The following is a 23,497-nucleotide window of genomic DNA, read 5'->3' on the forward strand; positions in this document are numbered from 1 at the left end:
TATTTCCCTGTGCTATACAGTGTAATCTTGTTTATCTATTCTACAATTTTGAAATCCCAGTCTATCCCTTCCCACCCTCTACCCCCCCCCCCCGGTAACCACAAGTCTGTATTCTCTGTCCATGAGTCTATTTCTGTCCTGTATTTATGCTTTGTTTTTGTTTTTTAGATTCCACATATGAGCGATCTCATATGGTATTTTTCTTTCTCTTTCTGGCTTACTTCACTTAGAATGACATTCTCTAGGATCATCCATGTTGCTGCAAATGGCATTATGTTGTCGGTTTTTATGTGTGTGTAGTTTTTGATTGTTAATTCATTCTTTTCCTTTGTTACAGGCTTATTCATATTTTCTATTTAAAATTTTTATTGAAGTATAGTTGATTTACAATATGTAAATTTTAGGTGTACAACATAGTGATTCACAGATTTTAAAGATGGTATTTTTTCTTAAGTCAGTTTCAGTAGCTGGTGTCTTTTTAGAAATTTGTGCATTTCATCTAAGTTATCTTATTTATCGGCATATAATTGTTCATAGAATTCCTTTATAATTCTCTTTGTTTTGAAAAGGTCAGTAGTAATATCCCCTCTTTCATTTCTGAATGTAGTAATTTCAGTCTTCTCTTTTCTTGGTCAGTCTAGCTAAAGCTTTGTCCAGTTTGTTTGTTTGTTTGTTTGTTTTCAAACTATCAGCTTTTGGCTTTCGCCTTCTCTAGCAGTCATTAAGTTCTTCTGGGCCAAAGTAATTTTTGGCAACTGATATAGGAAGTCTTTGCTCATTTCTGCCTTTCTGCCACTGTCTATTCTTTTCCCCCATGCCTCTTTTTATCTTGCCCCTAAGGAATTTCCTGTACTTACTATTGCTTATCTTCTGGCTCTCACTGCTCGTACCATAATTAATTCCATCTGTTTTTTACCCACATATTTGATTGAACCTCATTTTTCCTTTCCTTCTTTTGTCCAAATCTTAATCCACTTAACCTTAAGGAAAGCCAGCTGCTTTTCATTGCATTTTTTGGTAAATTATATTCCATTATAGGTTATTTTAAAATATTGAATATAATTACCTGTACTATACAGTAAATTCTTATTGCTTATCTATTTTATGTATAGTAGTTTGTACCTATTAATCCCATACCCCAAATTTGTCCTTCCCCTCTCCCTCTCTCCTTTGATAACCAGAAGTTTTTCTGTCGGTGAGTCTCTTTCTATTTTGTGTATAGATTCATTTGTATAATTTCTAGATTCCGCATATAATTGATACCATGTAGTATTTGTCTAACTCTGACTTATTTCACCAAGCATAATATTCTTTAGGTTCATCCATGTTGTTGCAAATGGCAATATTTCATTCTTTTTTTTATGTGTAATATTCCTGTGTGTGTGTGTGTGTGTGTGTGTGTGTGTGTGTGTATATATATACCACATCTTCCTAAAGCAGTCATCTATTGATGGGCACATGGGTTGTTTCCATGTCTTGACTATTGTAAATAGTGCTGCTATGAACATTGGGGTGCATATTATTATCTTTTCAATTTTTTGAGTAAAAAGACCGTAAATAATGATTGGTCATTTTAAAAATAAGGCAAATGATCCACCTTTATCAAGGAAAAGGAAAGCTAGAAAAGCTGAGGCTAAATTAATATATTAAAGACATCTATTAAGTATCTAAATTCTCTACTATAGTCTCCACGTATCTACATTGTGAGAAAATTGGCCTTTTTGAATTGGCCTGGGACCATAACCACTTAGTAGTTATAGTGCTATAATGTGGTGTAGTTTCTATAGTCTACCCTCTCTATGTATCTAATATTTTATTTTTCTGTAGTCATTTTGGATAACTACTTGTCCTATTGTACTATACAGTATATAATGTCTAGATTAAAAATGATAAGAGGTAGGTAAGAGTGATTAGCCACACTGCCTGGATTTGAATTTTTATGCCCTTGAGCAAATTACTTAGCTTAGTTTCTCATCTGTTAAATGGGGATGTTAATAATGATACCTCCCACAAGGAATTATTGTATTAAGTACATTTAAATTACTTGAAATATGCCCAGCATGTGGGAAGAACTCAAACATTAGCTGTTCGTACTATTACAAATACTGTACCTATAAAAAAATATGCTTTCTGAATTGAGAATTTTCTCTATTATATGAGTGTCAAACTGTAGAATAATTAATTGGTTTGTGTCATGTTGCCACCAACTCATCTTATCTTTTTTCCTCATAAGTACCTGAAATTAAGAGAAGAGCATCTACAATTATGTAAAAACCAAATGTTAAAATCTCTGAAGCTTCAGTGCAAGTGTCAGACTCTCGAGCTTTTTTTTAAATTGAAATACAGTTGATTTACAATGTTGTGTTAGTTTTAGGTGTAAAGCAAAGTGATTCAGTTACACACACACACATACACACATATATACTTATTCAGATTCTTTTCCATTATAAATTACTACAAGATACTGAATATAGTTCCCTGTCCTATACAGTAGGTCTTTGTTGTTTATTATTTTATATATAATAGTATGTGTATGCTAATCCCAAACTCCTAATTTATCCCCTTTTCCCAGATTCTCAGGCTTTAAGACTAATATTGTAGGACCTTATGAATATCTCTTAAAGCTGATAATAGCTTCATGATGACTCTGTCCCTTACAGTCAATATCCAGGCTATTTTTAGAATCCTAGTATCCAGGTTATTTTTAGAACTCTAGTAATACTGGCTTACCTTGAAGGTGGAAATAAATGGAGTAAAACATTTCCTGTAATTTAGAAACTTAGAGGAACCTTTAAAGTGTAGTTTTTTAGTATATGCTTGTTAAATGGTTAGGTACTGATAGAATGAACCTTTAGAACATAATGTGGTTTAGCATTCAGGAAGAGTATAGTGAAATATGTAGCATGTAACTTTTCTACACTACAGAATTTAAGTATGGAATAATAAACTTGTCCCATTGAAGAATACTAACCTTTACTAAGTATATTAGTAGTGAAACAAATTATATGTTCAAGTAGTCTCTATTGGTTTATTAGAAAAATAGGTTATTGGATTTTTCCCATAGAGTAAGTCAATTTGTTAAAATTGAAATAGCTGTATTGGTTCTCTGTTACTTGTTTGTTTTTTTTGGATTCAGCATATAAGAGAGATCACACTATATTTGTCTTTCTCTATCTGATTTATTTCACTTAGCATCATGTCCTCTAGGTCCATCCATGTGGTTGCGGATGTCAAGATTTCATTCTTTTCTTATGGCTGAATAATATTCCATTTTTTAAATATGTGTGTGTGTATTCTGCAATTTCTTTATCCATTCATCCATCGATGGATGTTTAGTTTGTTTCCACATCTTGGCTATTATAAATACTGCTGTAGTGCACATGGTGGGTGCATATATCTGTTCAAGTTACTGTTTTTGTTTTCTTGAAATCAGTACCCAGAAGTGAAATTGTTGGATCATGTGACAGTTCTATTTTTAATTTTGTTTTTTTCTTAATATTAGCACTTAGTCTTAAAATGTGTATTGATTGCATAGCTATTGACAAATCAGAATTTCAGAGAGATTTCTGTTCTCAGTCTTGGTCAATCACTGAAGTCTAGAGCATGTCAAAAAGTATACTAATAGGTTTCATTCCTTCAGAAAATATTACACACTCATATCTTAGTTTATAAGACAGATGTAGAAAATTCAGAGCCATCAGGAGATCACAATCTTCTTGAGGACATGTGATTTTTATACTAATAACCATAGCATGGAATGCTGTAAGATGATTGCTTTGTAATTGGTATGATGTTTTTAGTTCAAAGGAGTCAGTGATCTTTTCAGACTAAGGTAGTCAAGCCAAGGCTACAAGAAGAGGAAATAGAATTTGGGCAGAAACTTTAAGGGCAGGTAAGATTTTAACAGAGTAGTAGTGAGGGGTAAAAGTAATTCTAGGACACATTCATATTTTTTTTCAGCGAAACTGTAAAACTCTTTTCTGTGCAAAGCTGTAAAAATGCTCAGGATGCTTTTCAGAGATAATAAACCCAGTTTGACTACAGTGGAGAGTTGAAATTAATATAACACCTTATACTTAAACATATAATAAATGTATACATATGTGTATATACACATAGATACGTGCATGTATGTATATATACACATAAAAGTAAGATAAAAATTATAAATTGATGATGATGTTTTAAGTGCCATAAGGTATTAGTGGGAAACCATTGTCTGAATTGGGGTAATATTAAAATAGATGTTTTCAGAGTGACTTAGAAGTTCTGGATTCGATTTTGGGAGTTAAAGAGACTAAAATAGGATATGATGTGATAAAGGCCTAAACTAGGTGTGATAGCAATGGAATGTAACTTTTATCAGCTGTATTAGTATGATGCTAATTCACTTTTGAGATGAGCAGCCTAGTATCTTCGAAACAGTGACTTTTGCTTAAAAGGAATTTACAACGTAGGTGCAATGAAAAGACATGCTAATAATGTGATATATTTAGTCACTGATGTTGTGGGCCACAATGGGGCAGCCAAGTGACAACATGGGTTGGTAAAAGAATTTACCAGAGATAAAGTGTGAGAATAGAAAAGGAGTTTATTAAGGTACACTGCTATAGGCAGCAGCAAGCCACACAGATGAGAGGTGCCTGTGTGAGCACTGAGGGCCAGTTGTTGGGGTCTTTTATAAGGTCGGGTCACAAGGTGCCTGATTGGCTTGTGCACAAGTCTCTGATTGGTTGTAGGTGAGGTAAGAGGTTTAGGGTCCATGAAGGGGGTGAGGTTTGACTCTGGTAAGGTGGGGTGAAACAAGCCAGCCTGAGCTATTGTGAGATTAAGCATTAGTTAGGGCTATTAGTTTGTTAGGGGAAGCATGTCCAATAAAGAATGTATCTATTGAGGGATCACAGGGAGACATCTGAGAGCCCAGGAATCGGGGTCATTGGACTTTGAAGGATGTCAGTTGGCCCAACAAAGTCATTTGAACTTTGAGCTTTAGGCCCAAAAGTTGCTTTAATATGAGCACAGTCTCAAAATTAGAATGTGTTTTAGGTAGACTTAGAATTTCTAGTTTTAGTTTTATATTTAAATGTATTTAATCATACTGCATGGCACCTTGTATGCATCTTTTTCAATATTATGTTTGAGCTTTATTCATGTTATTTTGCTTTTATCTGTTTTTCAATTATTTTTTATCACTGTATAATAAGTTCTCTATTGTACTACTTATTCAGTCTTCTATTGACATTTTACTTCTAGTTTTTTGGCTTGTAAGCAACATTGCTGTGAATATACTTGTTTTATGCATATTCTATTGTACATGTACAAGTTACTTTAGGGTATTGAAAGGTGAAATTATTGGGTCATTGAATATGCATATCTTTTGCTTCACTGACAACACCAAAGTGGTTGTACCAGTTTACATTCTAACTTAACAGTGAATGAGAATTTTCATTTACTATGTTGGACTTTAAAAGTTAATTTAATTTTTACTAGTGAAGGAGTTTTAAAGTTCTTTTACTTTCCCCTTTTTCCCCTAAGGCAATGATTTTTTTTTAAAAACAGCTATTTTGAGTTATAATTGAAATACAGTATTTGAAGTATACTATATAATAATATATCTAATCTTTGTTACCAGTTCTTAGTTCAGAGCTTAAAAAACCCTTGCAACTTCCTGAGTGATGGGAGTGTCTTTGTTATGTTAATGACTCTTAGTTAGTGACTCTTGGCCTCTAGAGAAAGGGGCTAGCCACCAGAAAAGTTGGAGAGTTGGAATTTTTAGCCTACTGAGGGGGCAGGAGGATCCATCAAATGATAATGACCTAATCAGTTATTCCCACATAATGAAGCCTCAGTAAACCTGTGAACACCAAGGCTCAGAGGAGCTTCCTAGTTGGTGAACTCATTGATGTGTCAGGAGGTTGTTCTGTCGGGACCATCACAATAGGGCATGAAATTTCATCTCCTCTTCTCTCCCCCAAGATCTTGACCTACATATCTCTTCTGTTTGACTGTGCCTGAGTTGTATCCTTTATAATAAACCAGTAATCATAAGTATAGTACTTCCAGTGAATTCTGTGAGTTGTTATAGCAAATTATTGAATCTGACGGTATTGTAGGAAGCCCTAAAGTTATAGTTGGCTTGTCACAAATGCAGGTGGCCTTCAGGACTTGCAGGTGGCATCTGAAGTTGGGGGAGTTTTGTGAAGAACTTTGTGCTTTAACTTATGGGGTCTTTGCTCACTCTAGGTAGTTACTGTCAGAATTGAATTGAAATGTAGTATACCCATTTGGTGTCAGAGAGTTGCTGTCAGGGCATAACAGTTTGACAAGTTTTGACATACATCCTTAAAACCATCATCACATTCAAGAAAATGAACATATCTATCACCCCCTTATGTTTCCCTCAGTCCCTTTTAACCCACCCTGATCCCCATTTGTGTCTGGCTTTTTTGGCTCTGAACACAATGGTATTATACTATATTCCCAATGGAATACTTCTCAGCAGTTAAAAGGCATGAATTACTTCAAAACTATAATGAGGTATCACCTCACACCAGCCAGAATGGCCATCATACAAAAGTCCACAAATGACAAATACTGGAGAGACGGTGGAGAAAAGGGAACCCTCCTACACTGCTGGTGGGAATGCATTTTGGTGCAGCCACTGTGGAAAACAGTATGGAGATTCCTCAAAAGACTAGGAATAGACTTACCATATGACCCAGTCATCCCGCTCCTGGGCATATATCCAGAAGGAACCCTACTTCAAAAAGACACCTGCACCCCAATGTTCATAGCAGCACTATTTACAATAGCCAGGAGATGGAAACAGCCTAAATGTCCATCGACAGATGACTGGATAAAGAAGAGGTGGTATATTTATACAATGGAATACTATTCAGCCATAAAAATGACAACATAACACCATTTGCAGCAACATGGATGTTCCTGGAGAATGTTATTCTAAGTGAAGTAAGCCAGAAAGAGGAAAAAAAATACCATGTGAGATCACTTATATGTGAAATCTAAAAAAAAAAAAAAAAAAACATAAATACAAAACAGAAACAGACTCATAGACATAGAATACAAACTTGTGGTTGCCAAGGGGGCGGGGGGCAGGAAGGGACAGACTGGGAGTTTGGAATTTGTAGATACCAACAGGCATATGTAGAATAGATAAACAAAATTATACTGTATAGCACAGGGACATACATACAAGATCTTGTGGTAGCTCACAGTGAAAAAGAATGTGACAGTGAATATATGTATTTTCATGTATAACTGAAAAATTGTGCTCTACACTGGAAATTGACACAACATTGTAAACTGTAACTCAATAAAAAATTTTTTAAAAACTTGTAAACAATAAACTAATCACTATACGGTAAAAAAAATTGAATTGAATTAAATTAAATTAAAATAGACCAGGGCACGAATCTGTGGCAGTTATAGGTGACCTGTCTTGTGGGATCACTGGTGAATATCATCTTCCCCAAATTCTAGTGCTAATAATTTCTGTGACCCAACTCCAAACACTCACTATGGTAGACGATTTAGTTTTTGTGAAAAGGCAGGGCGAAAAAGAAAGAAAACACCTTCCATCTATTTTTCAAAAAAAAAAAAAAAAGGAATGAATTACTAATATATGCAAAATGCATGTATCTCAGATGCCTTATGCTTAGTGAATGTGGCTAGATCCAAAGAGCAATGTACTATGTAATTCCACTTATGTGACATTCTGGAAAAAGCAAAACTATAAAAATAGCACAGATCTGGAGTTGCCAGGGGGTAAGGAAGAAGTTGAAAATTGACTTCAAAGAGACACAAGGCAACTTTTTAGGGTTATAGATATAGTCTGTGTCTTGATTATGGGGATTTTTATGCAACTGTGTATTTGTCAAAATTCGTAGAATAGGGCACTAAGAAGTGAGTTTTAGGTAATTTATACTTCAGTAATCCTGTTCTTCAGAAAAAAATAAAAGGATTAGAAGAAGATATACCATGCTAATGCAAATCACAAGTTATAGTGGCAGTACTTCAAAGTGGACTTTAGAACAAGATATTTCATAAAGATAAAGAGATCACTGCATTAAGAAAATATAGCAATATGTACCTAATAACAGCTTCCATATAGCTGAGAAATTTAAAAAATGCACAATTGTACATAGCTGAGAAATTTTTAAAATGCACAATTATACATAGAACTTTCGACACTTCTCTGTCAGTGATTGATTGAACAAGTAGGCAAAAATCAGTAGGATCATAGAAGAGTTAATGTACCAGTGTACTTGACCTAATTGACATTCTATTCAACAGTAGCAGAAATACATATTCTTTTTAAGTGTACATGAATCATTCACCAAGGTAGATAGCCCATATGATGGGCCACTAAACAAATCTCAATACATACAGAGGTAGTATGATCACAGGGAGTTAAATGAGAAATTAATAAAAGATGTCTAGAAAATACCCCAAATAGAAATTAAACAGTATATTTTAAGTCACACATGAATAAAGGAAGAAATTACAAGGAAAATTAGAAAATATTTTGAACTTAATGAATATATCAAATTCACGGCAGTACTTATTGAGAAATTTATTTTGATAAGCTTTCAGATGTTTACGTTAGAATTGTCTAGAATCATTGATAAGCTCCTACCCTCAGAACCTAGAAAAAGAACAGATTAAACCTAAAAGAAAGTCAAAAGCAGGATATACTACAGATAATAGAAATCAATCATATAGAAAATGCATGAACAATTGAGAAAACTGATTATGCCAAAAGTTGGTTCTTTGAAAAGAATAAAATTGGCAAAACCCTTTGTTAGATCAAGTTTCTTATCACTGGCTCTGTTGACTACTTCAGCTTGGTAATTGGTGTAGGGAGCTGTCCTATATATTGTATGATGTTTAGCTACATCCCTGGTCTCTACTACCTAGATGCTCATAGAACCCCTTCTCCCAGTTGTGACGACTAAGAATGTCTCCAGACATCGTCAGGTATTCCCTAGTGGTGGGTGGCAAATTCATTCCTCTTTGAGACCACTGCGTTAGAACAATCAAGAAAAAGAATACATAAATTAGCAAAATCAGTTAAAAAAAGAGAAGAGACATTAGTATAGATTTTATAGACATTAAAAGGATAATAAAAGCATATTATAAGCAAGCTTATGCCAGTAAATTCAATATCCTAAATGAAATAGATACATTCCTGGAAAAATGCAAATTACCAAACTGACCTAGGATAAAATAGAAAGTCTGATAGCCTTATACTGATTTTAAAAGCTGGATTTGCAGCTAAAAACTTTCCCACAAATAAAGACCCAAGTGACTTCATTGATGAATTCTATTAAACACTTAAGGAAAAGGTTGTATTAGTCCTACACAAACTGAGAAAATAGGAAGAGTGAACACTTCCAGCTCACTTTATAGTATTATCTTGATACCAAAACAAAACACACATTGTAAGCAATCTACAGACCAAGAGACTTACTGAACAACAAAGTATTAGCAGAGCAGATCCAGCCAGCCAAACAAAAACAAGCCAAAAATAGAAGAGAGAAGGGAGAACTATGCATAAAACACAGTGACCCCCAGTGACTACCATGTCAGGTTTGTTCCAGGAGTGCATATTTGGTTTAGGATTTGAAAATTAATCAATTTATGTCAACATCTTAACACTAGCATAAATTGGGAAAACCAGATTATTTCAGTAGAAAACTAACAGCACATTAGGGATAGGAGATAAAACTTTCTCAACCTGATAAAAAGGCATCTACAGAAAACCCCATTTAACATAATACTTACTGGTGAAAGACCAAATGCTTCCTAAGATCTCAAAAGGGACAGAACTATCTGCTCTCACTTTTGTGATAGCCTTGCTAGTGCAGTAAGGAAAAGAAATTGTCAACACAGATTAGAGAAAACAAATAAAACTGTCCTTATTTGCAAATGATACTGTGCTTATAGAAAATTCTGAGAAATGCATAAACTAGCTACAAGAACTAATAAAGCTGTGTAGCAATGTAACAGGCTCAGTATGTAAAAATTCTGCATCTGTGTATTAGGAACCAACAAGAAGTGGAAAAGGGATTTTTTTTTTTAATTCACAGTAGCATCCAGATAGGTAAAATAGTTGGAGTGAAAAAAATATACAAGACCAGTACATTGAAAACTACAAAACAATGCTGGAAAATTTTCCCCGTTTTTTTCACCACTTAACAAAGTTTTATTAAGTATATGCCAAACCCAACTCTCTGTGCTGAAAATACAAAAATAAACAAGGTGCAGCTGTGGCCATAGCAGAGACGATAAATAAGAAAGCAGAGTGTAGCAAGATAAGCATTGTGGTAGAAGTGTGCAAACCACGTGTGGGAACATAGAGAGCATCCTTCCAGAAAGATGCAATGCTTGTGCTAGTATTCAGTCAGTCTGGAAGAGAAAAACCTGAATCAGTGGAGACATATACCATATTCATGGATCAGAGAATTCAGTATTATTAAGATACCAGTTCTTACCAATGTTCTACTTTACATTTCCTTGACCACCAAAGAGATTTCCTTCCCCACTATATTGACTATTCGAGTTTCTTTCAAAAAGTGCTTAGTCTAGCAAGTCATGTATCACTTTTACAATAGAGTTTTTCTTATTGAATTCTAGGAGTTCTTTATATATACTAGATAGATTCTTTATTGGTTATGCCTGTACGAAATATTCATTGGCTCTCATTCACTGGCATGGCTTTTTTTTTAACTTTTTTTTATTGAGTTATAGTCATTTTACACTGTTGTGTCAAATTCCAGTGTGGAGCACAATTTTTCAGCTGTACATGAACATACATACATTCATCGTCACATTCTCTTTCACTGTGAGCTTCACTGGCATGGCTTTAAAAAATTTTAGTGTATCTTTTGATGAACGCACATTAATTTTAATTTTACAGAAAGGATCAATCTATAGTTAGTGCTTTTGTGTCTTGATTTAAGAAATTCTTCCTACTCCACATCATAAAGATATTCTCTTTATTTTTTAGAAGTTTCTTAGATGTCCCTTTCAAATTTTGACTTTTATTCCACTGGGAATTAATTTTTTTAACATTTTTTATTGATTTATAATCACTTTACAATGTTGTGTCAAATTCCAATGTTCAGCACAATTTTTCAGTCGTACATGGACATATACACACTCATTGTCACATTTTTTTCTCTGTGAGTTATCATAACATTTTGTGTATATTTCCCTGTGCTATACAGTGTAATCTTGTTTATCTATTCTACAATTTTGAAATCCCAGTCTATCCCTTCCCACCTCCACCCCCTTGGCAACCACAAGTCTGCACCTCCACCCCTTTGGCAACCACAAGTCTGTATTCTCTATGAGTCTATTTCTGTCCTGTATTTAAGCTTTGTTTTTGTTTGTTTGTTTGTTTGTTTTTGTTTTTGTTTTTTAGATTCCACATATGAGCGATCTCATATGGTATTTTTCTTTCTCTTTCTGGCTTACTTCACTTAGAATGACATTCTCCAGGAGCATCCATGTTGCTGCAAATGGCATTATGTTGTTGGTTTTTATGACTGAGTAGTACTCCATTGTATAAATATACCACATCTTCTTTATCCAGTTACCTGTTGATGGACATTTAGGCTGTTTCCGGAATTAATTTTTTTGCAGGTTCTAAAGTCTGTCTTTATCATTACATTTTAGTGTGGAAAACTTTAATTAAATGATATTTTCTGTAGTATGTTTGAGGAATGTATACTGTAAAATCTTCATTAACATTTTGAAGGCCCTCTAGATTTTAATGATGTTCAGTTTATTGGACATTTTCTTCGTAATTTTTTTACCTAGTTAAAACTTGTGTTTCTATTTAAGTACAAAAGAAGTGGGGAAACAGCTTTTCAGAATAATTTCTCTACCTGAAATGATAGCTATGCTGACATTTTTCCTTTGAAAATGTTTCTAAGAATTTGCAAATTGTTGATTTGAGGACCACACAGATATGTTTTGCATGTCCCTCACAATAGTATGAACTTTTTGCAGTTACTGAAATTCTCAAATCAGATAGTTTCACTTAAAATTTTATTGTGTCCTGATCAACAATGATGTTGCAGTACTAAATCTGCATTGTCACCTGGCAACAATTACTTGAAGCCATCTCTCTCTTTGGATGAGGCATGACTACTCTTCATTTCTCCCCGATCATTATTTCCTTGTCCCTCCCTTCGAGTTGTGTCCTCTGCTATAGACCCATGTTTCAGAATATATTTACTTAAATATTATAAATAAATTTCTACCCAACAGAAGTTATGTACTCGTTGATTATCTAGAACTGATGAAATTTTGTGCCAGAATGGTAGGGACATATGGGTCAATTTTTAAAAATATATATAATGTATATTATCAAAGTAGATTTTATTAATTTTAATGTTCTTTCCAAAAAAAAAAGTTTGTATGGTTACTTTGTGTTTTTCCTGTTCTAATCATTGAGGATACAGCTGTTAACAAAACAGATAAAAATTCTTTTTCTGACGAAAGTAAGGTGAAAGAAACAACTTCTAAAACTGGGGAACAATTTTTCTCAGCTACATGTTAATTAATGTTTAAATCAAGGGGAATAAACATAAAATATATTAAAAGAAATAAAGCTCTGGATGAAGTAATACTAGTGTGGTAAAAAGTAATAATTTAAAAAGAACATCTGGTCCTTAGGAATTTTATAGGATTCAGAAAGGAATTCAGAAACTTTCAGAAAGGAATACATCACACACATTATCATAAAATATAGACTAGTGTAGTACGAGTGGCTTAACCTGGAAAAAACAACACAGATGTGGATGACTGTAAATCACTGTCTCTTATGCACTTCTGTTAAAAGTTTTTAAAGTAGAATTAGAATACTTTATAAATATGATTTTATTTCCATACCATTAACATCTATATATCAAGCTAATGATGCAGATAAATGTGTTCCATTAAAAATCAGCAAAAGAAAAATACATCCTCCCCTCCCCCAATTAGTTTTGAACTTCATTTGATAAACTTTTTTTGAAAAGACAAGTCCTGTTTGGTGAGCTTTCATTTCAATTATTAATATATGTATGTTTGCCCCATATTACGTGGTTAATATATTCTTTTTTAATTTTGACTTTTTATTTTGATATATAATTTCAGATTGAGAAAAGTTGCAAGAATAATACAGAGAACTCCTGTATTCTCCAGATGTCGGCAGTTTCCACTTTTACTGCTCCTTCCTCTCTCCCCACCTCCAGGCTATATATGGGTACAAAGCCATTTATAACAAAAACACCAAATTTTGTTTTTTAAGATGTCATTCCTGATGTCTGTATTTTATGACAGTGTGTGTGATGCATTAAAATTAGAAAACCAGTCAGTGGGATTTACTCTATTAACAGAATTAGGAGGAAAATATGATTACTTCAGTAGGTGCAGAAAATATTTTGGTAAAATCCAGCACTTTATCTCATAAAAATCTTGTCAAAATAGAAATAGAGGTACAACTTCAATATTTAACAGTGGTGACTGGTTAGGTAAAGTCTGACTTATTTAAAGAAGAATTTTGAAGGCATAAGGAAAAGATCATGATTGGATAAATAAATAAAGAATGACAGTATTTGCATCTTTACAGGGAAAACAGACCAGCATAAAATGTACAAAAATGTAAATAGTGGTTTTTTTTCTGGGGTTGAGAAATTATGAATTTTTTTATTATACCTTTTTGCATTTTAGAGTGATTCTAAAAATGTACATTTGTTAATTTTGTAACCATAAATACAGAGGTTATTTTATAATTAAAACTTTTAATCAGAAGTACAACTTTATAAAAATATTTAAAATGGCTTTCTATTGTGAATTACAAAACCCATTGAAGTGTGAAATAAGATAGTTTTAAGGATCCTAAATCAAGGCAGCTTTAATAATAAAGTATAAACGAAGCATTATTGATGATAGTGCAAAATATCAGATGAATTTGGTTGTGCACATGAAGCCAAGAACTTTTTTCCTTGGGCTAGATATAAAATTAATAATGAGATTAAGTTTTTCATAAATCTGGAACAATGCAGACAATATATCTATGAGTAATCCAGAAATTGATACTTGTCCATGCTTGTAGTCTTTACTCAAATTCTTTTGTTTTGTTTTGTTTTGTTTTGTGGAGGAGGTAATTAGGTTTATTTATTTATTTTTTTAATGGAGGCACTGGCGATCGAACCTAGTATCTCCTACATGCTAAGCACACACTCTACCACTGAACTATAGCCTCCCCGCTTTACTCAAATTCTTTTTCTGGGAGGAGAGGTAATTAAGTGTTTTCTTTTGTTTTGTTTTAATTTTTAGAGGAGGTACTGGGGATTGAACCCAGGACCTCCTGTATGCTAAACATGCACTCTACCGCTTGAGCTATATATACCCTCCCCCAGTTTAGTCAGATTCTTAAATGAAGATTTATGAAAATTAATTGTGAATCCTTTGATAGTAACTGATTGCTAGTTTGTGTTGTAATGGAGATGAGATAGATATATATATAATATATATATATATATAATATATATGAGATTATATATATATATATATCTCCTTCTGGTTTCTAAATATCAGGAGTTGATTACATTTTCCTTTTACACATTTTTGCAGATGGTAGTAAAAACTTTTATGGATATGGATCAGGACTCAGAAGATGAAAAACAGCAGTATCTCCCACTAGCCTTGCATCTAGCATCTGAATTTTTTCTCAGGAATCCCAATAAAGATGTGCGTCTCCTTGTAGCATGTTGTTTGGCTGACATCTTTAGAATCTATGCCCCAGAAGCTCCATATACTTCCCACGATAAACTTAAGGTAAATACAATCTTTATAGAATTGATTTACTTTTATAGTTTAGCTTACTACCCTTAGGAACACAGGTTTCACATCAGTCATCTTATCATAAGAAGATAATAGGTTCTAAAACAAATTATTAATTCTAACCTTCGGGATAACCTGTCTCACAGCCCAAATGGCTGAATTGATGGGCGTTGTGCATGAATGGCACTTTTTAAAACAACAGTATAACAATTTTCATAATCCAGTGACTGTTTTCTTCTCCAAGTTATTCTACACATAAAACTATATGCTCATCTTGGTGGTTCTGCCTTTGTTTGAAATGTTTTAGAAATTCCTCTTTTGAATTGATCTCTTGAGCTGATTTTATATTTTGAATACTTTTATTCTTGGCAAATTATAATCCTTTGGACTGCTTTCTTTTAAATAGTCCTAAAATCACTTTGTTCCACATTGATATTATTTTGGGTTAAAACTTCTAAAAAAATTTATTTAGAAATGGAGCACTATTGTGAAAAGCACACTTAGACCACTTTATCATATTGCTTTTGTTCCACACAACTTTGTAGTCACGTATCAAACTTAAAACAAGGTGCTGAAAATTATTTATGTATAGGAAATGGTAATGAAAAGAATCATATCCATGTCCTTAAACTGAAGAAAATTGCCATGACACAAGATGAAGATAGTGATTTAAACTGAAAGTTCTGTACTAGAAAGGGTAACAAGATGTAGAATGTATGGTTCTCTCAGAATGAGAAAGCCTAAAGATTTGTGGCAGTAATAATCTTTTGTTTCTAAGGAATGTAATTTTATGTGATTTGCTCTTTTCTAGATATTTTGAATAATGGACTAGGCTAGTCCCAAGTCATTTAGCTAACGGAGAATTTTCTTTTATTGGAGTTTGTAATGGAGATATATATATACACACATATATATATATATGTATATATATACAGTCTGTTAGTGTACTGTGAAAATAATAAGTATTTGTGTCTAAATTAATATATTTTGTCACTTTTTTTTTAAACAGGACATATTTTTGTTTATCACCAGACAATTAAAAGGTTTGGAGGATACAAAGAGCCCACAGTTTAATAGATACTTTTATTTATTAGAGGTAAAAACATTTAATTTAATAAATATCACACTATTTTATGTAGTAGAAAATTCTTTATAGTAACTTTATAATGTAAAATGAATCTTATTCGTTTGTTTGCTTTATAAGAAGCCCACTAGAGAAAATAATCATTTACAATCTTTTTGTCGTTGTTCCTCATGTCCTAAAAAGAGAAAGCATAGTCCACTGGAAAAACTGTTACAGTATTTGAAACTTTGTTCTCATCTTTCTGTTTTTATTCTTTTCTAATTCCCAGAGAGATTAAGTTGAATTAAATTTCACTGCTCCATATGTTTTGTATGTATGTGTCTTACCAACCTTTAACAATTCGGTGTTTTTCAAGTAGAGAAGGTTAATGCCAACAGATGCATCTCTTTTTGAAGGTCAGAGTACACGACTATTTAAACAACTGTAATTTTATATGTTGAGCCTTTTTAAGCTTTGATATATATTTATAATTCTAAAAATTAAAATTTTTAATGAGTTTGCTTTGTATAACTTCTGTGTATATGTAATAATTTCTATTTATTTATTTATTTAAGAATTTAGCTTGGGTTAAATCATATAACATCTGCTTTGAATTGGAAGATTGCAATGAAATTTTTATTCAGCTTTTTAGGACTCTCTTCTCAGTGATCAAGTAAGTTATTTTTAAAGCATTTTTGTTTGTTTCTTTTTCTTGCTGTGCATATTGAAGTATCATGTACTATGCATGTACACTAAGATCTTTTAGAGTTAAAAGAAAATGTTTTCCTCAGAAGAAACATGAAAAGAAAAAGAAAAATTTTGTTGCTGAAAACTGTTTTTGTTCTTATACTACCATTTTCAGTTGTGAAATCAATTATATTGGCTGACTCTTGTAAAACAAATGGTATGAGACCTTATATAATGAAGTACTAAATTATGAGGTGGAAATTATAAGTGCCATTAGTGAGTGCTGGGATGCATAATAGCTCAGTGGTTAATCACACTGATTTTGATACGTTCTCATTTTAGAGCTTAAAAAAATAAATACATAAGCGTTGCTCTTTACTTATAGAAATAGGGAAACTCACGCACAGAGAAGGAGTGTGGTGGCTTGTCCAAGGACAAATTGCTGAACAGGAGAGCCCTGAATAGTCACACTTTTCTGCAGGATGTATGCAACATAGGGGCCAAAACTTTGTCCACCTTTCACACTGCAGTTATACTTCTTTACTCTATTACTTAAACATACACACATCTTTCTTTGATCATATTAATATTTTTATTTCCTGAATCTAAATCTTAAGTTTATTGTTGACCTGATTACCTTTATTGTTGACCTAATTACTTAAACTAATTCACAATGAGATATCAGTAAATAAAGAGCTTGCCGTTTGAAAGAGTTTATTGATTTGTATTTAGTAACACATTTACCATATATCTGGTATTCTTCATTCCTTTGCATATACGCAGATTTTTATTTGGTGTTATTTTTCTTTAATCTGAAGGTCTTTCTCTAACATTTCCTATAGTTCAGGTCTATTGCTGATAGAATTCTTTCAGTTTTTACATGTCTGAAAAAAATCTGTATCTCATCTTCATTTTTGAAAGTTATTTTCATGGTATGAATTCTGGGGTAATAGGCTCTTTTCTTTCTTTTTTTCTCTGTCAGTACTTTTTAAAGATGTTCCTCCATCTTTTTCTGGCTTGCATTGTTTCTATGAGAAGTTTTTGTCATTTTTAGTCTTTCTTCCTCTCTATATAATATATCTTAATTGAATATCCTTTTACATTTGGGATAGTTGTTTTAAACTAGGAAGTTTTTCTTTGGTAAGCCTAAATTTTTTTTTCTTCTTGTCGTCTTTTTTTTCAAGCAATAGCCACAATAAGAAGGTACAAATGCACATGCTAGACTTGATGAGTTCTATCATCATGGAAGGTGATGGAGTTACTCAAGAATTACTGGACTCCATTCTTATTAACCTCATTCCTGCACATAAGGTCTGTATAATATGGTGATATTAAAGGTTAATATTTTATAGTAGTGCTACACATATGAAAAATAATTGTTTTTTTACTATTTGCAATCCCAGGTAATTTGTATTCCCACTATTATTCTCCAGCAGATAGAGTAACACACATCAGTCTTATAGCTACTGTTGTTTTTAGAAGATATGTTGATTAACATATTGTAGAAAAATTTTCATTCAGTTACGCGATGCCTGTTTTTTGGAAAACTAAAAATGTTTCAAATTGACCACTCCTATCTAATCTAGAAATTACAAGGGGTTGGGGTACTGTCTTGGTTAGGGTTTTGTTTTTGTTTTTATTTTTTTGAAAAGAAAATGTGTTTCCTCCTTTGTAACGTGGATGGGAAGGGTAGGAATTCGTATTTCTTCTCAGAACCCTTGTTCTACATTTTTCTTAGACATTTTCAGAATAAGATTTGGGCAAAACTAAATGGTTAGTATTAAGAGGGAAAGGGAGATTCAGAGCTGTATATTCCTCTCCATTTCCTTTTTCTGTTTCTCTCTGCTAGTTTCTCCTAAGAACTGAAGGACTTAGCTCCCTACCCCTGGCGTGGACTCAGGCCTATCCGACTGTTGATCTTTATCCTCCTGCTCCTTTCCTCTTAACTGTTCAGTGACCTATTAGATGTTCAATGGACATGTATCCAATTATACTTATTCATGATAAGATTTAATCACTTATGAATTCTTCTGACTCTCTGTATATTGTTAACATTAATTCAAGTTTATAATTGGTCAAAATGTTGAGAGTATGGCAAAGGGGGAGTATATGTCAGGCAGTATAAGAGAGAAAAACTTTTATGAGGAATTAATAGTGTATTTGGTGTTTGTATTCTAGTTAGTAGGAAATACTCTTTTTTAGGAAGTAGAAAGGTTGCCTTAATTTTTTTCTTCCAGTATTGATATATGATTAACAAATAGCACTGTATAAATTTAAGGTATACAGCATAATGATTTGATTTACATACATTATGAAATGATTTATCATTTCATATCATTTAATGAACAGTCTTCATCTCATAGATACAAAATTAAAGAAATAGAAAAAATTTTTTTCTTGTGATGAGATAAATCTTAGGATTTACTCTCAACAAATTTCATGTATAATACACAGCAGTGTTAATTATATTTATCATGTTATACATTTCATCCCTAGTACTTACTTATCTTATGATTAGAAGTACCTTTTGACTGTCTTCATTCAATGCCCTCATCCCCCTCCACCTCTGATCTCTGATACTACAAATCTGATCTCTTTTTCTGTGTTTGTTTTTGAAGTATAATTGACCTACATAACATTAAATTAGTTCCTATTACACAATATTTATATACATTTCAAAATGATCGCCCAAGTTACTTTACTTATAGTATGTCAGCATACATAGATATTACATAGTTACTGACTATATTCTCCATTCTGTGCATTTCATATCTGTGACTCATTTATTTCATAAGTGGAAGTTTGTATCTCTTAATCTCCCTCACTTACTTCTTTCCTCCAAGTTTACCTTAATTTTGAGCTAATTTTATCCTCTTACCAATAGAATAAAAACTTGGGGCAAGTGTCAGAAAGATGTGGCTTGTAGACCAAGTCTAGCCCACTGTCTGTTTTTGTAAATAAAGTCTTATTTGAACACAGCCATTTTCATTTTGTCTATGGCTGCTTTCCCACTACAATAGCAGTTATGGAGTTGCAGCAGTAACCATATGGCTAACAGAGCCTAAAATATTTACTGTCTGGCTGTTTGCATAAAAAATTTGCTGACTACTAACCTAGAGTATACAATATTCTTGACTTTTTGGGGAATAAGTGCAGAGGTATTAATAGGTACTCTTCAAAACAAGAATTACATTTTCAGTAAGTTTTTTTAATTAAATATATATCTTTTCTACAACCTTCCTTAATCCTTTTAATTTTTTTACCATGATTGGGGATCTTGAGAAACAAACATAGTATTCATGAATATAAATATAACTGATTGAGAATTTTTGAGTTTCAAAAATATAATTAAAAAATTCTTGAAACACGTTACATGTCTGTTCTTCCTCAGAACACACGTTGATTAGACAGTGAAATATGAGGATAGTAGATTAGAAAGGGGTGTGTTTGTGTATTTGTTTAGGATACATGGGTGTAATTGCCAGTTCAAGTTGGTTAAACAAAAGCAAAAAGTTTTAGGGCCATTTTGAGTTTAGTATAAGTAAACTTAATATAGGGTTGGGCTTTTGGCTAGTTATCTAATGTATTTTAGTTTTTGATTTATGGTTGTGTGGTTTGCAACTTCTGCATTTAGGACCAGTTGACTAGAGGATATTGGGTGAAAAATGAGGTTCAGGGTGTTTTTTTCATTTTGGTGGGGCTTTTTTGGTTTTTTTGTGGGGTTTTTTGCTTCATATTCTGTGGATTTGAAGAATTTGGTATTCTATCCTAATGATGCTGTCTCATAAATTCACTAATTCATTTGTAACTGTGCATATTTTTTATTGTTTCAGAACTTAAATAAACAGTCCTTCGACCTCGCCAAAGTCCTATTGAAAAGGACAGTTCAGACTATTGAGGCATGCATTGCCAATGTATGTATTTCTGCCTATATTTACCTCATAAACCTATAGTTCTTAGTCCATTGTACTAATTTTATAGAACCATTCACATGAAGGCTTATTTAGCCTATAAACAGTTTGATCTGTTTAGAAGAAATATACAAAAGAAATGTGACCAAGTGCAGCATAACTTTATAAACTTATATTGACATTATTTTTAAATGGCACAAGATGGAGGAGGTTATTTTTATGAAAACTCATCTACAACTCCCACTACTGCCTTTGTATTTATCTTTATCTTTTTATCTGCTGGGTAGGATGATCTCTTTCACTTTCTCCCTTTATCTATATCTGTGGCCGTCTGTTTGTCTATATACTTTCCTCTTCAAGTCTCTAGGTCATTCTTCTGAACCTTTTTGTTTCTCCCTCTTAAATAGTTGTTATACAATAATAAAACTTTTTTTAAATTTATTAAATAGAAGTTTATTCTTTTTTCTTTCTCTTTTTTTAACTAAAAAAATCAATAATTAGGAGCAAAAAAATTTATAATTCTGTTGCTTTAATGTAGCAGTTCCATTGTTGAACATTTGCTCACGCTCGTACTTTTTCTTTTTGCATACTCTATATAAAATTTTGAATTATCTTTATTTACATACATATTTCCTTATTTTGACATTATCTTTTTATTTATGATATGAATGACTGTAAATATTCCTTTGAATTGACATATAATTTACCTAATCATTTCCCTGTTGCCTTGCATTTAGATTTTTTTCAGCGTTTTCCTTTAGTAGTTATCTTTGTGAATGTAGCATTTATCTATTTTTGAATTATTTTCTACATATAAAAGCCCAAGGGAGAATATATTAATTTAAATGGTATGAATTATTAGTGTTATTTACATAACTAAATTAATCCTTAAACATAGTTTTAAAATGTTTTCTTAAATGGTACAAAAGAATATACAGTGAAAATTGTCTCTCTTCAACCCCGAATACCTTATTCTTAATTCTCAGAAATAGCCTTCACCAATAGATTTTCACATATTCTTCCAGAATTAGTGTTCTGTGCTTATTTGTGTGTATATATATATTTTAATTTTAAAACTATTTTCCTTATTCTTTTCAAGGTCTGCATAGTAAATATGAATATTTTCTAACTCTTTTAATGTATGTTGCCTTTCAAAATAAATATATCATTTGATGACACTACCAAAAATATATGCTCATATCAGTTGCATGCAACTGCCTCTTTAGCATTTTTACATTTAATATTTTTTCTAAGTTTATATGTGTTGGCAGGACTGGAGGTGTCTTTTAATTTATGCTCTTGGTATTATATTTTCTTTGTTTCTTCCTAGAATTCTTTTAAATTATCAACCTTTGTACATCACATTTTCCTTCTCATTGTCCTCTGAGTCAAAATGTTTTTGATTTTCTGGATATTCAAAAAAAACTCATGACCCACATTTAAGTACTATTTATTACTAAACTAATGGAGAGATTAGCCAGACTTAAATTTAAAAAAAAAACCCAGAAGATTGAGACTTTATATTTTTCTCTGTTATAAGGATATGTCTCTATAAAATTCTCTATAATGGAATTACATAATTGTCTAATGAGCGTTAAGATTCCTAGAACTTTCATCCTAATTTCAAAGAAAGTTAACAACTCAATTACTTTGTCTTTTTCTTGTTAAATTTATAACTTGATCATATTTAGAAGTTTATTTCTTCTAATTTGGTGACTATCCTATCATTAGTAATCAAATATCACTCAATTAGTATCATTAATCAAAACATGTTCTGTTTCATCCCCTTCACTTGCGTATGTTATACCCAGTTATATAGTTTTCTTTTCACATGTTTATTAAAAAACCTGTCCATGTTTTTAAATGAAATGGATATTTTATTGTTGTTTTTTCTGCTGTAGTTTTTCAATCAAGTCCTGGTGCTGGGAAGATCGTCAGTAAGTGATTTGTCAGAACATGTATTTGATCTGATTCAGGAACTTTTTGCTATAGACCCTCATTTATTATTATCTGTCATGCCGCAGCTTGAATTCAAACTGAAGGTAAGACTGACTGTAATTTTTAAGCTCTTTAACATTTAAGAGAAAAATATTTATCACATTGTTTTTCTCTAACATAAAAGGATAAAATCTGAGTTCAATTTTTATCTGCTTATGTCTAGTTATGGTGTACATTTTTGAATCATGTAAATAAAACGGTGTCTCTCATCTCAGTGATAGGAGAATTTACATTGCAAAATTGTAACTTACCTTATTGTTAAATATCTGATAAACACAGTGACAAATAATAAATTAGAAAGATGATATTATCCCAGAAACTTATAATACATGTTATTATTAAATAGTATTTATTACTATAAATGTTTTAGAACATCAAAAGATTTCAAACTGAGTGCTCAAAGGGTCTTACAACTATATGACCCTTTCATACTATAGATCAAAGACAGACTTTACTTTTATGACTAGGAGTGTACTTTTTTTTTAAACAACAAACTAAACAAGGAATTCATAACTCCTCAAAAAATATGAAAAACTTGACACTTGATCCTCTATCCCAGTTGAACCACAGAAAATAACACATTTGCTTAATATTTAGGACTTTTTGAAAGATTTTTTTTTAATATCCTTAAATCAGACTATGTTATAATTTTTGAGATAAAAAATTTAGGATGAACTATTTTGCCCAGTTACACAGTTAAAATGGATTTGAGATTAGAACTCTGATTTTCAGACTCTTACAACAGGTATAGACAATTAAAAATTGTTCCTCTTGTCTTCATGTCAGGCATTTGTTGGTTATAGTATAAAGGACATTTTAGTGGACTTCTAAGAAACTCTGTTGTATGGAAAATGTTACATAGAGAATGAAGTTTTGTTTGTTTTGTTTTTTAATGTTGAGTTTATTTCAACAACAGTTTAAAGGTATTTCCATACCAATTATTTCTAGATATAAGGCATTAAGATATTTTCTCCCAAGT

At 32.1% G+C, this 23,497-nt stretch overlaps 1 protein-coding gene across 3 annotated transcripts in view; it reads left to right on the forward strand.

Annotated features, from left to right (window-relative positions):
• Positions 1 to 23,497, forward strand: part of PDS5A (PDS5 cohesin associated factor A) — a 119,608-nt gene that overhangs the window by 24,700 nt on the left and 71,411 nt on the right. For all 3 annotated transcript variants that reach the window (XM_072944791.1, XM_072944803.1, XM_072944798.1), the window contains exons 3-8: positions 14,650 to 14,853; positions 15,869 to 15,955; positions 16,498 to 16,595; positions 17,794 to 17,920; positions 20,443 to 20,523; positions 22,422 to 22,562. In XM_072944791.1, coding sequence (XP_072800892.1) covers positions 14,650 to 14,853; positions 15,869 to 15,955; positions 16,498 to 16,595; positions 17,794 to 17,920; positions 20,443 to 20,523; positions 22,422 to 22,562 — 738 coding nt within the window. The remainder of the gene's footprint in view (positions 1 to 14,649; positions 14,854 to 15,868; positions 15,956 to 16,497; positions 16,596 to 17,793; positions 17,921 to 20,442; positions 20,524 to 22,421; positions 22,563 to 23,497) is intronic.

Source organism: Vicugna pacos, chromosome 2 (assembly GCF_048564905.1).
Source record: "Vicugna pacos chromosome 2, VicPac4, whole genome shotgun sequence".
NCBI lineage: Eukaryota > Metazoa > Chordata > Mammalia > Artiodactyla > Camelidae > Vicugna > Vicugna pacos.